This window comes from Etheostoma cragini, chromosome 1 (genome assembly GCF_013103735.1).
Source record: "Etheostoma cragini isolate CJK2018 chromosome 1, CSU_Ecrag_1.0, whole genome shotgun sequence".
NCBI classification, from domain to species: domain Eukaryota; kingdom Metazoa; phylum Chordata; class Actinopteri; order Perciformes; family Percidae; genus Etheostoma; species Etheostoma cragini.
In genome coordinates, this window is record NC_048407.1 from 4,152,220 (window position 1) to 4,172,903 (window position 20,684).

Consider the following 20,684-nt stretch of genomic DNA (forward strand, 5'->3'; position numbering starts at 1 on the left):
GGGGTGCCAAAAAGTCCCCTATGCAGGAAAACCCCTGCATGACTGTAAAGAATTGTGGCCGCTAATTTTAACATTTCTGATTAATGTGAGCATGACCGAGCAGATGAAATGTACGCAGACTTTTCTCCTCTGTGCAGCTAAAACAGATTTTTGAACTTGTAATCTGGACTTTACTGTGCATTTGGTGGTGACGGTCCATAACTGTACGAGATTGGATTTTCTTTATTTTTTTTTAAATAAGCATAACAATGATAGCCTCCCAATTGGTGAACGGGAAGAAAATATTAACTTTTAGTAATGTTTTAGTTTGGTTGCATTGCAAGTTTCACCTCTATTAGTCCTTCACAGAGGTCAAAAAGTCACTTTCTGTCAACGCTGTTAGTATTTTCACTGGGACCAATTGGCCTAAAACCCAGCGCCTGAATCAGGAGATAAAGACAATGAAATTTAGGTAGAAACAAACAACTTGCATACGTAACACATGATTTTCCAGCGTCTGTACCTTTTTTTTTTTTTTTAGGTTTTTCTTTGAGGCATGTGTGGTGGAAAGTGGGCAGCCATCCTGGACCAGGCACTGAAATCACTGCTAGTCTTTAGAGAGCTTTGTTTGTCCTTTACGTTATGATCGCTTGTTCTGATCTACAAAGTTCAGGATCCCCAATCCAATAGTTTTTAATAATATGGATCCTTCTGAACTGAACAGTAGGGTTGCAACTAACAATTTTCTTTGATTATCAAATGATCTGGCAAAATGTTTTGTGATTATACAATCAATTGCTTAGTCTACAACGTGTCAAAAAAACAGGGAAGAGGACAGAATGTCAGAAAAGTCTTCAAATTACTTGGTTTGTGCGACCAACAGTTCAAAACCCAAAGAAGGTTTTCTGTGATATAAAACAGGGGAAAGCAGCAAGCCCTAAGATTAGAATCCCTAAATGAATCCACTTATTGTGTCAGAGTCCTGTCAATCATAGCATTGTTTCGCACACTCACACATACAGTACAGTACAGTACGGGGTGTGTGTGGCCCTCAGTTACCTGGACGTGATTATAGTAAAGCGGTGTGAACTGTGTTAACGATGGAGAAGCCCCTCCACCTCGCCAAGATCACCAGCGGCATGTGACCAGGTCTAACGGATGACACAACGCTCATCATATGACTCTGTTAAAAGCTTGCTCGCCCCCCACCCCCCCACCCCACCCCAGTCACTCCCTCCTGACTGCATCAACAACCTGAGTCATATGCCTTGTGAGGAACAAGAGGCAGAAGAGAGATGAAAGGGAAGATGATGAATGCATGCAGAATAACAAAATAAATATGAGGGTCTTCTATCTCTAGGACTGGGCATCAAGAACCGGTTCCCAACCAGGGACCATTTTAAAAAATTGCCGTTCCATTGGAATCCGTTGGAAAATTTAGTTTTGAATCCGATCTTTGGTTCCAAATTTAACACACGCAAGTTTGGGTTTCCGTAGCGGTGCTTGTTGTGTTTCAGCCATGGAGCACAGTAAGCAGCGCTCTAAAGTATGGCTTTTTATTTTACGTTGAAAAAGCCCAGTACAACTGTAAATCACCCTATAATCCAAATAAAATGTTCCTCTACCTGTAAAATAAGCATGTGGCCCATTTCAACTCCACCCCTCAAAAAAACTGAATCGAGAATCGATTGAGAAACAGAATCGAAAGGAAGAATTGGAATCTGGTTATTGTTCAAATCAAAACGATCAACCGTACCTACTGTATCTCCATCTGAAATACAGCTACAGAAAAACATGGAGAGGGTGTTTGGATCAATGTTTTCTCCGTTTCTCTGAGGCAGCATAGCTGTGGTTGTTCAGTGAAAAACGAGGAGTTACTTAAGGACTTTTTCTTGAACAGCCTCAATGATTGCATCCTTCCCATTACATAAAGCCGCTTTCTCATTCCCGAGGATGGGGGAAAAAAGCCTCATCGGTATAGGAAAAAATGTCTCACTGGCCCTCCCTTCTCCTTCTCGTCCTCCTCCTCACCAGCTCCACCCTCTTCCTCCCTCCCTCCGTTGGGAAAGTTTTCCTCTCCTTCACTCCGCCTGGTTTCTTTTTCCACTGTTGCTCCCCCTTACTTTGCCCATCTGGTTGTGGTTAGTGTTTTGAGTCGCGCTGTCTCACTTCTCCTTATTTTTCCTTTAGTGCTTCCCTCCCTCTATCTCTGTCTGCCTTTTTTTCCCCTCCCCCTCCCCTCCTGTTTTCATCCCCTGCTGCCAGGAACGTTTCAATATGGAGTCCTACATCTGCTCTCCGTTCTCTCACCCCAACCCGCTCACCGACACAGTAACCCAGCGGCAGGCCACCTTTTGCCTTTCCACAGAATTAAACGTACACTGAGTTTCTAGGTGAATGGTCAAATTCCATTTTAACAGAAGTCTCTTCTCTAAACTACCCAAAAACAGCAGAAATGAACGGATCTAAAGCTGAGTAATCAGTGAAGTAAGTAATGTTCCTCAACGTTGATGTCTCAGTTCCTGTTAAGTCATTTTGTTTTCCAGTTACATCAGTGTTCTCAGTAGCAAAGGAGCTCAAGGGTCAGTTCCTTCCAGGTTACGTAATTATTAAAGCTTCTGTGGCATAGTTAGCAAATGTCATGGTAGATGGAACTAAGAAGATAAGAATCTTGATTTTGGTTAGAAATGCTTCCGTTTTTATCAGAGAACAGAGCTATGGCCTATAGCTCTGTTACGTGGCTGAAAAACCAATACCAGGCCTCAGTCATTATGTAACTTTTTTTTAAAGGTCCCATGGCATGAAAATTTCACTTTATAAGGTTTCTTAACATTAATATGAGTTCCCCCGGCCTGCCAATGGTCCCCCGGTGGCTAGAAATGGTGATAGGTGTAAACTGAGCCCTGGGTATCCTGCCCTGCCTTAAAGAAAATGAAAGCTCATATGGACTGATCTGGCATCTTGCCCCCAATGAGGTCATAAGGGGCAAGGTTGCCTCCCCTTTCTCTGTGTTGCGTTGATTTCTAGAACTGTCTAATCTGCTGCATTATTAAAAATACTAATGTTGTTTACATAGAGCATTGTGCTTTCTTTAGTGCATAGGGTGTGATGCAGAGACTTAATACCTAAGGCCTTACATCTGTGAAATAGGCAATGGCAGCGTTTTCCTAGCCAAACTTTCACCTAACTTTGGAGTGCCAATTAGCGTGACGTGGGCTCCTTAAATCATCTGCTTTCATATGATACCAATATCTTCACTCTAGCTTCGAAACAGAGCCTCATAAAAAATCGATTTCAAGATTATTTGAATTGATATCACTGATATCGATTCAAATAATAATAATAAAAAGGCCATTCAGTTTAAAGTCACAATACTAAAGTTTGGGATCGTAAGTTCTAAGGTTATAACTGTGGTAACTACACATTTTAAGTTTATTTGATTTAAAACTGACAAATACTGAGTTAAGGATTAATGAGTTCATGATAGAAGATCAATGAAAGTCATTTAAATGTAGAGCCGCAGTCTAAAGCGGTTGACCGTATGGAGTAAAATAAAAGCTATAAAGGGGTGTGATCCGTCACGTTTCAGACGAGACCATATTCTGCAAGGTCATTTCATTGTCAGAGGGTGGACAATCCAGAGTTATCCTTCAAGTACAGTAGATAAGCAGGGCTAGTGGAGCTTCAGGAAGTTATTCCTTAAACCACTTGACTTCCTTTCCTTTTTGGCAACAAACTACAGGGTCACTGACTTGGGACGACATTTGCCGTCACTGGGACATCTCAGAGGATTCCCAGAAGAGTTGACATGAAACCAACATGACACACCATAGTATTTGGCACATGGCATTGGGATTTTCACACATATCCGTGGTTTACAGTACGAGCTCACAAAAATAGAATCTGAGTCAGAGGACTTTCCCCTCTTCACAAGTAGGTGGGCTTTATTTGGAATATAACAGGTCCAGGAAATGATTTAAACTTTACATTTACGTAGCTAGCTGTTATTTCCACTCATGAGCCACAGTTTTGCTCATGCTGTTCTTCACGCAAACCGGACTATAGCTTCCCAACATTAAACCACAGATTCACATTTCTAGACAGACTACAGCTATGCCTGTTATGACTATCTATTTGAAAAATGAGCGCAAACTGTCTTGTTTATATTGTACAATTTTAATGGAGATTTTAAAATTAACCACAGATGTGATTATTGATGTGCAAAAACTAAATGGAAGAAAAATTTGTCTGTTGTGTCTATGGAGGATATTATTGCCTTTTAAAGCTGCATTTGATATTGTTGCGTTTAAAGTCAGACGGTTGCTGGGTTGGGATAAGTCTGATATGTCCAGAAATAAGGTTTTGTAGTTGCTACCTCTGCTGCTATTTGGTACCAGGCATGTAGCGTACAGTGAGTTAACTGTGCATTATGTTGATTGATTGAACTGATTGAGTCAACAAAGGAAGGCTTAATTTCAAATAGTGTTGTAAAAACTAAAACTTGATTTAAGTCTTTCTGTGTATTGTTCCTTTTTCCACTGCACTCAACCTGAAGTCAGAATTTACTTGTTCTTACATGGCTGGCCCATACTATTAACAATAAACTTCCATAATATAACAAGGAATTTGGAAGCAGCAGAAAGGAAGGGCTTTCATTGCATATCAATAGTCAATGTAAACACATCTAGATAAAATAGTTGGAGGTGCGTTGTTGTACTAGCTTCATCGTTATAGGACAGCTCCACCTGAACCACCCGTATATGTTGTTTGCAGCAGCGAGCAGATAGTCAAACACACCAGGCTGAGTTTCAGGAACATGAATACTTGACGTTGCTTATTTTGATGTAACTTACATCCTGCGTATATGTTTTATAATTTATATAATATGACCACTCTGTTTGACCGTCCAACAGGCACTTCAGTTAAATTATACCGGCACCTTGAGGAGCAATACAAATTCAAATCTAATACCACATTATAGAAATGTAAAGTTGGCAGACCATTTCGGATGACTGCGTATTATTACTTGTTAGCACATCGAGTGGTCTTTTTTGTAGCCTTGAAATTGGAGACAATGTTGACACGTCAGGGTAAAAGCTGCAACGCCGCGAGTCACGTCATCCCTCAGCTGCAAGAGACAGATGCAGAAGGCCAGCTGAATGGAAGCAGATAGAGAGCATAATGGAAGAGGATCCAAGAGAAAATGAAATCAAGTCAGACAGGAAAAGACATTTAAGTAAATGGAATTATTGAGAGCATAATTTGGAATGAGCGAATGCATTAAATAGAAAGGAGAGATGGGGCGCTGGCAAGAGAGGAAGGGATGGAGAGGGCAAACGGCATGGAAGGAGGGAGAGACTGTGTCACACTGGAGAGCCACAATATAATAGATGGAGGGAGTACTTGGTTCGTCCCCAAGATATCGATATAAATTAGCCCTAGTGAGTGTGTGCGTGTATATGTGCGTGTGTGTATGTGAGCGGCTCTGTGGGTAGAGGAGCGGTGGGGGGGGTACGGAACCAGTTAGTGGTCCACAATCGAATTATGTCTGAGCTGACAAGCAGGAGTAATGATGCTGGGACTGAACACAGAAAGCTGCAGCACAATAGAGCCAATACGCCCCATGGTGCTCACCGACATCAATATGTGGAAAAAAATACAACTTGGATGAAATCCATATAGGGATTACGTTATTTATGGAGCCCCAAAGTGCTCGATATTAATTAAATAAAGACCTCAAATTTAATTATTTAATCATATGAACATTTTAAAATGTAAAATATATGAACGAAATCTCAGCTATTCGTTATTAAATGTCATAAAAGAGACTTCATTTTAGACTGAATGAACATGGTGCATAATAGGTTGATATGTTAGTCTTTGGTGATTAGAATCCATTGCAATGTTAAATTGTATAGAGGCTATGGATATAAAGAAATACCCCCTCCCCACACACACACACACACACACACACACACACAGAGTTAGTGAGTTAAAGCAACGTTTTCTCACAGGCTTCATAATGCCATTAACACTGAACACATTCAGAAAGAATATTATATATATTATAGAAGAATATTTGTATGAAATTTGTTTTATATTGAAAATCACAGAGAAGCTCTAGTTTCTAGCTTTGACCCTTCCCCACCCAACATCAGACCTTTGACCTGAACCTTTAATAGTCTTGCACCTTTTCTCAGCTGTTCTTCTAAAAAGGCTACTGAGCAAAATGTGAATCAGAGAAATTACTTTCACTCCCTCCACCCTCCGTAAAGTCAAATATTAACCTGCAAGCATCCGACAGCAGGAAACACATGGAGGTCTCTACAGCTGCTGCTGGATAAGTGCGGAAAGAAAAAAACAAGTGCAGCACCTGTTTAAAGTCCTGTAGGGAGAGATAATGTTTTGAATTATGGAGCAGACAAGAAACAACTTCCTGTGAACATAACTGGAACATGAGTCACTATATTCTACTGGCATGAAAACAAGATTGTGCCGTCTGCTGTCCGTCACATGGTACTGCATGCAGGCAAGTTTTATAATGGGGTTAAGGATACTCCCAAAGCTTCAAAACCACAGCTTTTAGTGGTTTTTGTTCTTGCAACAGCTGTTTACATGTACTTGTTTGTCTCTAAGAAGCAGAATGACTTTAAAAAGAAAAAGCTTTATTTATTTGGCACATAACCGCACAGCACAAAGTAGTGAACTTCAATAGAGCTGGAAAGCTCTACTGCAGCAGCAGTTTATAGCAACTCTAAAGGTCTTTAGCTTTCCTCAGAAAAAAATAAACTTGTATAACTTTAAATGAAGATATCGATTAGTTATCAACTATCAAAGGAATCAGCAACTATTTTGATAATTGGTTTGAGTCATTTTGTATTAAAGAAAATGATAAACTTCTCTGATTCCAACTTGTTAAATGTGAATATGTTCTAGTGTATTCTCTGCTCTGTGACAGTAATCTGGATATCTTTGAATTGTGGACAAAACAAGACATTTCAGTACGTCATCTTGGACTTTGAGAAACACTTAGCCACAATTTTCACCATTTTCTGACAGATTAGTGACAAAAACAACTAATCCGTTAATCCAGAAAATAATCCACGGATGAATTGTCAATAAAAAGAATTGTTGCTTGAAGCCCTAAAACTCAATCTCTGGAATTAACCCATCCCGAGCATGAGGAGCAGTGCACGGCCTCATAGCAGCGGAGAGCAACCTGTGGTTCAGGGTCTGGCTCAGGGACACTTTGACATGCAGCCGGGGGAGCTGCTGAACCTACAGCCAACCGTGTGCTTGAAGGAAAACTAACTCGCCTACCAAAGCTCTGAAGTGTTGCCTTGGTTATTAATCATTCAATCTACACTGTCCGTCTGTCCAGGTGTCCACATCCTGATCGCTGTCGGCGCGGTGATGATGGTGGTCGGTTTCCTCGGTTGCTATGGTGCCATCCAAGAGTCCCAGTGTCTACTGGGAACTGTGAGTAAAGCTGTTAAAATTCCAAACTTTTTGAAATAAATTAAAGTTTTTAATGAATCCCGGGATAAATCTTCTGGTTTTATCACTGTCATGTGACCCAGATAATGTAATAACACAAGTACACACCCTATGACGTAAACCACGCCTCTTTATTATCATGTATTGTACATTATTTTTACTGGGTCCCCCCCCCCCCCGCCCCCTTGTCATTTTTGTTGATATGAATGTGTATAGGGTGAAGTGCCAACATCTAACAATTTAATTAATAATAAAAAATATATAGTCTGACTAATAATCACTTATATAACTACAACAGTGTTCTGAGGTTTCCATTCTACCTTGCAGTTCTTCGCCTGCCTGGTCATCCTGTTCGCCTGTGAAGTTGCAGCTGGAATCTGGGGCTTCATGCACAAAGACACAGTAAGACTGCAAAACTACACTTCAAAGTAACAATATATCAACATCCATGCAACATTAAGTCCAAAAGTCAGTAAACATCTCTACGGGGTAGGGGTGGGCATCGAGTACTGATTCCTACTGGAATTGTTTCATAAATTAAGATTCCAGTACAATGGTTTCTTTATTGGAATCATTTAGAAGATTAGATTTCAAATCTGTTCATCGCTTGTGTTGCAGGCATGGAGCACAGTAAGCAGCGTGCTGTTGTAGCTTTATTTTACATTGAAAAAGCCCAGTAAAACTGCAAACCACCATTGAATCAAAATAAGTCTTCTAACTCCACAACTTAAAGAATCATAATCAAGAATTGATAAGATTTTGAATCAAAAGGAAGAATTGGAATCAGAATTGTTCAAATCCAAACGATGCCCAACCCTACAACAGGGTACTTGCAGGTCATTACATATTATCCAACAAATGCCTCAGAAAGTCAGGACCTATTTGTTTAAGGGTTTTTTTTTCTCTTCAGAAATTCTGGTTCATGTTGTCTGCACTTTAGACTTACACACTTAAACCTGAATGACTGTGCTGTTTTGTTTATATGCCTTGTTAGCAGAAAGTGCAATGGAAACAGGCCACGAGAATCAATTGTTGGGAAAAATGTGGATCAACCTGCTACCTTAATATCATGGCTACTCTAGCCTCAGTTTTTGCCTCTCATGTATTACCATTACAGAGCCAAGCATCTGTCTAAAAAAATAACAACCAGCAATCTTTGAAAAACCCTGAAGGTTATTTAACAACACTTGCTGCCGTTTTTTCCCACATAGCGATTGCATCTCCTAATCCAAACAAAGATGGTGGCCGAGAATTACAAATGTCAATCTGTATGACTTAGAACAACTGCCTCTATTGCTGCTTGTTCTCTTAATACATCCATGTCGCTGCCATAGGAAAGTTTTACAACACAAAACCCAAGCCCTGAACTGCCCGGGAGTCTGTGGAACAGCTGAATGTTTCCTGCACCAACAAAGCACAGTCACTCTGTCTTGCTCAGCTCTTTTCTTTCTCATGAAATGGGCGCTGGGTGCAAGTTAGCACCCTCTGTGTTAGGTTTGAGGTGGAGCCCACACTAAGGTCCTCTGTCTCTGTTCCTGTTTTAGGTGTCGAAGGAGATGATCAACTACTACGACTCTGTGTACGAGAAGGCCGTGACACAAAGCATCACTGACCAGGACAAGAAAACAGCTGCCGCCTCCGTGCTCAAGGTCTTCCATGAGACGGTATGAACACACACTGTCAAACAAATCATCATCAATTCTATAAAAAGTATTCATGCATTCATATTTTTTGTTTATAAAGTATAAGAATCATAATATAACATGATAAGATGCACTTGGACTTAACAAAGGACATGTTTTAAGATTACGGTTTAGGTTTTAACATTTCATCTAAACCCAGTATCGAATTATTTTATTTTAATCCTTTCAAACCTCTTGGTGGACCTGGTTATGCTAACGTTAGTGGCTAAAAGGAGAAATCACTCAAATTTTAAAGATAAAGTTGAGATCTGTAGGTTGAGAAGCCCAAAACCATTTTTAGGGGCATTTAATGAACACCTGCAGAAGACGTCAACTGTTGATTAAACATATATCTACTTATTGAAGTAACGGCATCCTTCTGACTTCATCACACATTGTTTTCATAATGACACATAGTCCGAACACTGACGGCCCTTATTCAATTTTCCAGGATATTCTGTTTGTTTCACTCTGAGCTTTGCTAATAAGAGCTTTCAAACCCATACGGGGCCACCCACATCATTTTTTCTCACTGCAAGCAACATAGCTGGCCAGCCAGATACAGACTATCAACAATATGGGTGCTCCAAAATACAGTCTAAAAAGTCTACAGTTGAATGTGCTTTAGTCTGCTGTCTGGATCCTACAAGCGATATTTGAATCAGGAATTTTAAATTGGCAATACTTCCGCAAAACAGTGTATCAACTTGAATTTTTTTTGTATTTAATTGTATTTGTAAGGGACAATGTGCAATTAAAACAAAAATGTAACCTTAGGCTAATATACATATGCAGTCCCACAGGAAACAAAATTACAAATTAAACATTTTCACATCGCTTCACAACAGTAAAAAATAGCAGTATATTAAATTTCGTATTACAGGTACACACACATACATGCACCACATGATCAAGGGGTTTAGCGGTATGCACAGCACACAGCACAACCCCCCCAATTAACAGACACACACACCATTGGCCCCACGGGAGAGAAGAGTAAGACTAAAAGTAATGCGGAGTGTTTAACTAACAGTGTGCAATTTTAGATTAGCTTTAAAGCTACCAAAACGAACCACAGCTTTTTACACTGTCCGGGATAGTATTCCACTGGGTACTGGCTTTAAAAGAAAAAGCTGCCTGCCCGAAGGCTGAAGAACGAAAGGGTACAATGCAGCTATTCTAGTAGACCTTACAGAGCCAGTGGCACAGTAAGAGACGAACATGTGCAAGGTAGGAGCCAAACCATTTAAAATGTTGTACTGAAAACACTCTAAAATGTTCAAAAGTTAGTAGATTGTGATCAAAATTGCAAAATGCAAGTCAATGGAAGGATATCTGACGATGTGAAGTTTAGCAGTTTTATAGAGGTCATACACAGCGTGTATGATCAGGTAGAAGGCAAGAGTGTGTGAGGGTTGGAAATCTGTTCACATTGAATGAAGGAATGCTTTATTTCCTAACATGTAAAAATAAACCAAGAATTAAAAAAAACACAATACAAGCTAAAAGAACAAAAACACAATATTGACTTAACGTGTTTGAAAAGGAAGGGGACCTACGTCATGGCGCACTGCATTTCTGGCACGGCGCTCTCTGTTGACATTATTTTCCACCACGAGCACACAGCAACAAACACGAATCAACAGAGAACGCCGTAATGAAACATTATCTGACAAGTGTATTGAAGTGCTCGGTTAGCAAAATGACATCATGTTAGAAAGCACAGCCAAAACAATTTGTCCTGAACTAAGTAATAAAAGTGTTAGCCAGGATGCTAACTAAACCAAACGGTGCCGCCACTACTATTTTAGTGATTTATAAACAACTTTTTTCTTGCAGATTATCTCGCTACTGAGAATACAGCTTTTAGTAATATATGAATTCAAAGCTAACCTAACTCTTGACAGTTGTAGGGCAGCTAACATTAGCTTTACCTGTCTCCATGAAGCTCCCAGCAAGGCTCCTATAACTCGCAACGCTGTTAGAGAACCAGAACAAGATAACTACAAATAAGCATTTTGGTTCAGTGGATGTCGATTTTAAAGTCAAAACTGTTCCTTCTTCCGATTTCCAGCCGCAGCCTGTCATTCCCCCTGTAGTAATGTTACATGCTCCGTGATGTTAAGACCTCACAATGCATTGTGGTTCTCGCTCCAGCTAACGTATTGTTCATCAGAGGGCACACGACAAAACCTGACCTCCGGGGGATCATCCCCGTACGTGAAACTTCTTTAAGACACATCGACTTGCCCGGCCACGCCCTATTCTGTTCCCTATAAAGCACCTGTGCTGGCATGGAAACACTGATTGTTTGATCTGAGCTGTCTCCAAGCACCCTGCAGCTGGAGAAATAGTCTCTTCATTCACGCTAGCCGATATATTTATTTAAAAAAAAATCCTATTTAAATAGTAATTTCAGCATTCAAATAGTATTGATTTTAATTACTATTCGAATTATATCTGACTTTTACAATTTGTTCCAGCACACCTAATAAGTACATAGGCAAATACTGCAAAAAGAAAGTACATATTTACATGTGGTTATATTTACCATAGAAATCAATCATGTAAATCTCAAATAAATAAATCTGTGAGAAACCTCACTCCGTCACTTTATCTTGTGAAAACCATAGTGTTGTACTGCTTTTCAAACGGACTGCTACTGACTTTAAGAAAATGATGGAGCACACTTACTGTCAGACGAGCACACTAGGAAGCCAACGACAGAAGGAGCACTGTGGGGAGGAGCGGGAGGATCACTGTTGTCTTTGTGTTTCAGCTGAACTGCTGCGGTAAAGGCCAGGGCACGGCCTTTTTAACACGGATCACAGACTCAATGGGCCTGACTGAACTCTGCCCCAGCTCTGGAACTACAGTCGTAAGTGCCGTCGTCCATCTTGACAGTTCTATCACCACTCTAATGCCTCAACAGCTTGTGTTCACATTGCATCTAGATGAAAGCAACACACAGTTTAAGTAGGTTACATGACAGATAGAATATTACGTAGGTAGGCAAGGTAAAACTGACCATGTTAACATTTGTCATTATACAGAAGGTTGTACGATACAATGTTCTCACAAAGTTGTGTTTCTCAACCTTTCCACTTGGAGTTATTCAGTATATAAATGGCAGGGTTGTCAAAGTTAACGTAGTCTGGTATTGCCAAATCTTCCTCCACAATGCTGCGTAGGAGGGTCTGGCTAGTACACACAGTTTTCTGGGATGGCAGAAAAACATGCTCTGGTTTATTGGTTTATTATCTTTAAACCAATCACAATTGTCTTGGGCGGTGCTAAGCGCCGGGCGGAGCCACGGTGCCTCAAGTTGGACAGACAGTCCAGCTAGCTGTCTGGATTTACCCTGCAGAGATCTGAGGCGCAGTTAATCATAGTCGTCAGAAATCCATCGGAGGTTAGAACGACAACACAAAGAAAAAGGAAGGTGACATCCAACCAAAAATTAGGGCTATCTGGCGTTTTTCCAGCACCTGAATAATCTCAATCTACAATATGGACTAAAGGTATCGCAAGAAAGTGAAAAAGCGTATTACCCAAAAATGTACAACTATTTCTTTAATGCGATCAGTCAAAATATCTGCTATGACAAAAGTGTGTGGGAGCAGCGGCCGAAAAGGTGGAGAACTCTGATTTAAAGCAGTAAGTCAGCCTTTAAATGCAACGTCTTAGGGAGACATGTGCAGGGAACGTTCTCTGTATTCAGGACCTGTGCTGTAGATTTCTTGGCAGCACGCTGACATTACTAAAATGACCTGAGTCCAATCCAAGCCTCGCAGGTTGCCAGGATTGTCTTTTGTTCTGTTTTTCCGGAACTGATGTTTCCCAGTGTGTTACGCCAATGCCTTTAAAAGAAGCACTGGCTTTTACTCTCAATGAAGTCAGGGGATGAAAGCATGGATAGATTTAAAAGATTGTATATTTTGACTATGGCCTAACCATAGTAAAAAAAAATACAATCTTTTAAATATCTTTTGTAATGCAAAGAGTCTTTTAGGCTACTTTGAAGGAATACTACTAATAAAAATAATAATATCTCTTACATTGAAATTACTCAACAATGTAACGGCCTACAAGTCCAGCTGAAATGATTAGACCATTAAACCTCTCAACTGTTTGAATCCTTTACACTCTAAAATGTCAGGGGTTTTCTGCATTGAAAACTTTAACATTTTAAGTACATTTTCCTGATGATACTTAAGTGTATACTTTGTGACAGACTTCTTCTGTCAGTTTGAGAGAAATAACAAGACGCATTGCAAAGAAATCTGAGCTCCACTGGAGGGAACACAATTTTCAAACCATTGCTCCATTTCCCTCTCATTCAGTGTCCTTACATGTTAAAGTATTCATATTGTGGTTATTTTCAGTTTCATAAGTGTATTTAGAGGAGGTACCAGAATAGGTTTATATGGTTTAATTAGTAAAAAACACCATATATTTGTTGAACTGCACATTGCTTCAGCTCCTCTTTTCACCCTGTGTGTTGAGCTCTCTGTTTGAGCTACAGAGTGAGACATCTCACTTCTGTTCCCTCGTTGTTGGGAGTTGCACATGGGCAGTAACTAGGTACGGACTACTAGCCAGTCAGAAGCAGAGCATGAGGGAGTGCCAGCTAGCAATTAGGCGAACATTATAACATGTGTTACAAAGTGACGCACATTTGTCACAGAAGTAAAGGCTGGACTACAATAGAGCTGTTTAGAGCAGTTGGTGAACAGTGTTTTCTGTTGGAGATGGTAAGTCCATTTTGTGGGAACGCTTTCACTTTGTAAACCTATAACCTGAACAAAAAGATAAATAACACAATAAAAAAAACGGAAAAAGCCAAAAAGCATAATATGAGCACTATAAGTAATTATTACAATTTTGTTTCAGTTAAGGCAACAAAACACTTGGAAGTGAATGTTAAGTTAGAATGTAGTCATGGTTGATAGTAAATATAGTAAAAAGGCTCATTTTTAGTCCGAGGTGTCTTCAACACGTCTTGAACACCTTGTCGTATGCACAGACAATCTTTTTATTACCACACGTTTACAGACACGTCTCTGCTGATTGGGTATTGCCTGTGACACAGCAAATAAAAAAGAGGCACACCGTTCCTAAAAAACATGCTGTTCAACATGGAAACCGGTTTTGAGATTGGTCGTGCCCCAGGTCTCTGGTACTGTAGTAACACTCCGCTGCTCTCTAATGTGCCCCACTTTTCGAACACACTTTGCAGAATTCACGCAAAGTGGAATGCTGTACAAACAACATTAAAAAAACAGGAGAAACAAAATGTCATGCCTCCTTCATGATTGTAAACTGCATATATCCCGAGTGAGATTGGAAATCTTGACGGGCATAGCAACAGTTGTAGTAAGGGGGGCGGGGCTTCGCGATTGGTCACTTGCCCATGTAAACAACTCCTTACACGTGCCCGTCTCAAACTCTGAATCCAGCCCTGAATGTAGGAGCAGCCCAACAAGTTACTACTACAGCTCTACAGTGGATTACTACTTAAATACTAATGAGTCAAATGTGATATAAATGAACTGTTCTGATGTGTTTCCTTTGCAGGATTGCCACAAGAGGATCGACGAACTGTTCACAGATAAGATCTACCTGATTGGTGTCGCCGCTCTGGTTGTTGCAGTTATTATGGTGAGAACTTCACACACGCACCAAACCTTTCAATAACATGGTGGTCAGAACCTTTTAATTTCTTTTTTTTATAATTTTGCCAATTGTAGTACAGTTTTTACTACCTATTGCTGCTTTAACATGTTCATGTTCCTGTTTTAAATCCCTAAATTGGTACTGTGTGTCTTTCTGTTGGACATTTGATGTTATTGGTCTGGATTAAAGGATAGGACTCGTGTTATTCTAAATCTTTACATTTGTTAACCAATCCCACAAAAAGATCAAAAAGCAGCAATGTGTTAGTCCATCTCTCAATGCTTACTGACTTTCACACCCTGCTAAAAAACACTTAGCCTCATGCCAAATGGTTCTTCTACAGCAGGAGTGTTCGAGTGAAAGGGACCCCTTGGCTGAAAGAGAGACCGGAGTAGGGACCCGATATTACAAACATATACTGTACACAATTGAGATGCAAATTAAACTGGACCAGATAAATAAGAATAAATCCTTATTATTAATATTATTATTATTATTATTTAGTCCAAGAGTTGCTGAAAATGATAGAGAACATCTGCACTTAACCTTCTCACGGGCATTCATAGTTAGACCGATATCGCGACGTATCATTTTAGGATTGTCTAGCAATGTTTCGATTATCGTAGATTAACAGGATATCATCGGTATAGTGAGCTGTGTATTGTAATTGAGGTATCCCGTGGTTCGCGCCCATACTAAAATGTCAAACTATTCCTCTGGGCCTTCTTCTGCTGATTGTAATGCAGACGGAAAACCTTTGCTGCCGAGGATCAGAATGTATATGTTCTATATACATATATCATTTTGAATATTCTTTCATCAGAATCAATTATAATGATAGATAAAAGAATATTTAAAAAAGAATGATGGCGTGTCAACCATGTTATGAGCGTTGGCATAGTTTGTTAGTTGACAAAAGTGATTCATTTTTTTGTGAATGGGTTTTTGTTTAAAGGACTTTTATTTTTCTACATTTTTATTTATCAGAACTTTAATACATTTTGATGTTCTTCTGTTCTGTTGTGACAATAAAACAAATTATTATCACATTATTTTAGTAAGAACTGATAAATAACTACTAATGTTCGGGAAATCCTATCGGATTTTTAAATAGTAAACTATTTGTAATGGTATTGGCCTTTAAAATCCTTTTATCAGTCGGGCTCTAGTTTACATCCACCCTGAGGAGGACAGGAACATCAGAGTTGGGACGGCACTCCTACAATAACACATGAAGGTTAAACTGTACTGCCTGCTTAGCTGTCTCCTCCGTTGAGAGTTGATGAAATGCTTCTGTGTAAATCATCATGCTCTACCGAACCGGATGGGAAAGGAGTTGTGCTGCTTCTGAGTTTTCTCCTTAACACTAATCCCAACTCGTGTTCGTGTACTTCCCCCCAGATCTTCGAGATGATCTTCAGCATGGTGTTGTGCTGCGGGATCCGCAACAGCCCGGTGTACTAAAGCGACGCTCGCCAAATGAAGGAAGGACAACGTCTCTGTCTCTTTCGTTTTTCCTTTTCTTTTAGAAGCAGAAACACGTCACATATATTGCTTGCTGGATTTAGTCAGCTCTTTGAGAAGACAAACGTAAAACCATCCTCCATTGAGCATTTATATATATATATATATATATATATATATATATATATATATATATATATATATATATATATATATATATATATATATATATATATATATATATATATATATATATATATATATATATATATATATATATATATATATATATATTACAACTGTCAATTCTCTTGTTTTGTTAGTCACAGATGCTGTTATGCATATTTGACCCGTGCTATCCTAACCTGATATGTAGATATTATATCACACGGTCACACATGAATGCCATTCACAAGTTGGTGCTCTAATCCTTTAGTGACGCGTTAGTTGTTTTACTGCTCTCCTTGCCTATGAACATGTCTTTTTTTTTTCACTGTTTGATGTATAAACTGTATATAAATATATATATTAACAGTGCTTTATGACTGCCTAAGCATGGAAATTGTACTACAGTAGGTCTTTCTCCTGTATTCTTCTCTTCTCTGCACTCTCTGCTTGTCTGTCTTTGCTCTAGACTGAACCAGATGATGGCGTCCCCTAACCTACAGACCATTGTCTCGGTTTTCCCCCCGTACTAGTGTGGGATGACTGACTGTCACCGACTGTCTAACAAAAGGAATCTCAGTTAATCTTGGAAGCTGGAACCAAACTCAAAATGACCTGATGTCTGTCATTTTGGCATTTTGGCCCTGTGGCGTTGTTTGTTGGTTTGTTGGTTTGTTGTTCATCGTGTCTCCGACGCTGTCTGAGTGCTCAGTTGTACAAAACATGTGAGGAAGCTGTTTCCCCTCGGTAGTGTGCTTTAGATTTCTTTACACACAAATTAAGTTGCGTAATGTTGAATTCAGGACAATGATTAATCGATTAGTTGTCAACTGTCAAATTAATCCCCAACTTTTTTGATAACTGATTCATCGTTTTGAGTCATTCTTTCATGAAAAAGTCAAAGTTCTATGATTGGAGCGTCTTGAAAGTGATGATGTTCTAGTTTCTTCTCTCTCTGACAGTAAACTGAACATCTTTGAGTTGAGGACAAAACAAGAGATTTGAGGATTTAAGGAGGTAACTTTTTTCATTACTTCAAAGACCTAACAACTAATTAAGAAAAAAGGTCTACAGTTGCGGCCCTAGAAATAAGTAATGGTGTTATAAACAACTTTATATTCATCTAAAACACACACGAATGTCTCCTATTTCTCCCAAATCGGACGGCTCGAATTAAAATATGACCCAAAACGCTTAGACTTGGCCGATCTCTGTGTGACTGACACTCCTGTTGGATCCATAGTATTGATGGTGCGCTTTTTCTGATTCAGTTATCCGTCTACTTAACTTCAGCCAGCTGTGCATGAAACTGACGGAAACACGTGGTGCGAGTCCAGCTTGTAGCCGTAGCCGCAGCATTAAGAGCCTTGCTTTGGTGTTCTGAATCAACCTGGCGTTGCCTTGTCTGGTTGAGTCTAGTCCCGCCTTATCCGACCTGATTGTGTCACTAATGTACTCTTCCCTCCGGCTTCACAGCCCACTAACCTCCCTGGTCGACACCGTTGCTTTAGTAACCGTCCCCGATGCGGGGCTGAGTCAGCCCGTGGTTCGCACCAAGCTGTTTGCCCTCCTGCTTACGTTGCTATGCCGTTGGTTTGGCTCTGCGCGCACGTACAGAACAGAGGTGGACACATTATCATGAGCACCAGTGCAGTCGAATCATGTATGGAGGCCCATTCCTGCCAGGAAAATAAATCCCTGTAAAACTAGCAATGATTGAAGGAGATTGAAGAGTTGTGGAGTCCTGTTTAGGGTTGGGTTCTAATAATAGATATTCCAATAAAAAAAAACTTTATTTGAGGGATCTGATATTATTTAAATCCCCAAATCAATCTTTTAATACATGCCTTTTCACCATGCATGTGTAACCCACCACCAACGTTTTGGGGGTCAATTATTCACCTAACAATAATTAAATATAAGTATTATAAATATTTGAGGGTTGCTTTTTGCTTGTAATTTACAGCACCTGTAATAATCTCTTTTATATCCAAGATAAATTGGTATTGAGATTTCGGAGTTGGAATCAAATCCATGTGGGAAATCCTCGGCAGAACCCAGCCTTAGTGTCGCTGTGAGGTTGCCAGGCAACCAGCAGAGGCTCCCGGAAGTCCAAACACCCGGAGAAGAAATAGTTGCAGCACGTAGTTCCCTTTTAAACCACAGCGTGTGGCAACTTGTAATTCTAACCTAACCCAAGTCGTAGCCAACTCCCATATTATTACATTTGTCAGTTTCACAAATCCACGCCAGGGTCGTTGTAGACTGCGTTAGACTTCTACTGGTGGTCGTGGTTTTGTGTCTGTCCTTGTACGTGTTGCTGGACTGTCTCTGGCTGACTGCGGTTTTCTCATTTGTATTGGTCTAGGGCAGCAGAGTCGCTACCGTGTTGACCACAAATCAGTCTTAACTGCCTGCTCCAGTTCAGCCAATCAGAAAGCTCACACCTGTGTCGTCTTACTCCACCACGGAGGCTTGGAAAATATCTTTTCAAGTCTGTTGCTATTAGACCCTGCTGCCGCCGACACTAACACACAACTGTTTCATGCATCATTAACGCTCAAATGAAATCATATCTCGCATCCCCTTTCATATTATCGCAGCTTTTGTCATCCAACTAAACACCTTCGCTTGTTAACGTCTACTTAAACCAAGTAAAACAGTCAAAGTGTCTTGTGATATTTACAGCTCTGACGTACTAACGAAAATCATGAAGGCTGTAGATAGACAATGTATGCCTTTTTTTTTCTCCTCGTATTGTGATATCTGTGTTTGGTACGTCGTTAAAGGAGTCTGGACAGAGGGGGGGGGGGGGGGGGGGGGGGGGGGGGGGGGGGAGATGTGGATAGGTAACTCATCAGTCCAGTGTTCCCCAATGGTGAGAGAACTAGCTGTGTTCCTCTGACAGAACCCACTGGCCATGTTGATGCCTCTTTCATTTGGGAACTGCCACTCAGGACCCACTGCCACTGACATCTCGACCCCCCCCCCCTTTTGCTCTCACAGACTATTGTTTGCCCAAATATAAAGGGATTAAATGTATTTTACAAATAATACAAGTGCTCTTGTCTTTCTTTGAGAATCCTAATATGAAATATGGGAAATACAAACTCACATGACAAAGATAATAAATGCATTAATCAAGCACGAAATATATATATATTTTTTTATTTTTTTTACGTTTGTTTTTAGTGACTTGTTTTTACACCATCAGAAAAAAGAGATAAAAATCAACACGCGAAATACAAACCAAACAAACATGCACACGTACACACACACACACCACGGGCCAGTGATATCTTTTTACTGATGTGAGATTTTTTTGAATCTTAAAGTGCTCATATTCTGGTCACTTTCAACTTCATAATTGTATTTAGAGGTTATATCAGAATAGGTTTATGTGCATTAATTTTCAAAAAACATCATATTTTCACCGTGTTTAATTAGCTCTCTGTTTCAGCAACAGAGTGACAGTGCTGATCAGTTTTTGTCGCGACGTCATACATCCGTGATTGATTCTCCACGCCCCTGACTTGCAGCTGATCGGACGAAAGTGTCACGTGGGTCTGGCTGCTTGAGAATTTCACACCACTGACTGAATAAAATGTCATATTTGACAAAAGATAGTTCTCTGAAACGTGTTTCTGAAAACATTTTAAGCGAGAAATAGGCCGTGCAGTTGCTGAATCTCTTCAATTCAAAGGTCAGTTTGAAAGATTTCCGTCAACTTCTACTGGACGGTTGCGTCGTGTTCAACGGCTCATTTGCATTCGGAAGCGCAGCAATTTTCCAGCTTCCCAGAATGCTTAGCGTGCACTTTGAACTTGAATAGATCACCACCGTGAGGCATCATACTTCTTCTGTTCCATCTTTGATGTGTGGAGGGGAGAGTGGATTGAGGACAGAGACTGAATTCCCATAAAATGATTTTAATTACAAAGCTAGTGCTATATTTGAGGTCACACAGGTATACAATACAGCAAGAGACGAGGTTCTACTTTTAAAGGAACACATTTGGTTTCAATCAGTTAAAAAAAACAGTTTTAAAAACACATTCATACCAAAAAAAAGACTATATAAAAACTATATAAGTGTGTTGAGGATGGATAGGAGTGGTTAGGAAGTGAGAGTGAGAGATCATAGGGAAAGCCGCACATGAACAAAAATACACAACAGTGAACACAGCAATTGAAAACGGGGAGACACATCACACAGGAAGTG

At 39.9% G+C, this 20,684-nt stretch overlaps 1 protein-coding gene and 1 long non-coding RNA gene across 2 annotated transcripts in view; one reads left to right on the top strand and one right to left on the bottom strand.

Moving 5' to 3' along the window:
• Window positions 1-9,599, bottom strand: part of LOC117942220 — a 15,877-nt gene extending 6,278 nt beyond the window's left edge. Inside the window, exons 1-2 of the long non-coding RNA XR_004656100.1 lie at window positions 9,589-9,599; window positions 413-419 (exon numbers count right to left, since the gene is read on the bottom strand). This is a non-coding gene — a long non-coding RNA (uncharacterized LOC117942220). The remainder of the gene's footprint in view (window positions 1-412; window positions 420-9,588) is intronic.
• LOC117942051 (CD81 protein-like) overlaps window positions 1-17,386 on the top strand; it is a 30,636-nt gene extending 13,250 nt beyond the window's left edge. Inside the window, exons 3-9 of the mRNA XM_034867391.1 lie at window positions 7,361-7,458; window positions 7,804-7,878; window positions 9,021-9,140; window positions 11,938-12,036; window positions 14,736-14,819; window positions 16,236-16,450; window positions 16,562-17,386. Coding sequence (XP_034723282.1) covers window positions 7,361-7,458; window positions 7,804-7,878; window positions 9,021-9,140; window positions 11,938-12,036; window positions 14,736-14,819; window positions 16,236-16,298 — 539 coding nt within the window. The 3' untranslated portion in view covers window positions 16,299-16,450; window positions 16,562-17,386. The remainder of the gene's footprint in view (window positions 1-7,360; window positions 7,459-7,803; window positions 7,879-9,020; window positions 9,141-11,937; window positions 12,037-14,735; window positions 14,820-16,235; window positions 16,451-16,561) is intronic.
• The last annotated feature ends 3,298 nt before the right edge of the window (window positions 17,387-20,684 follow it).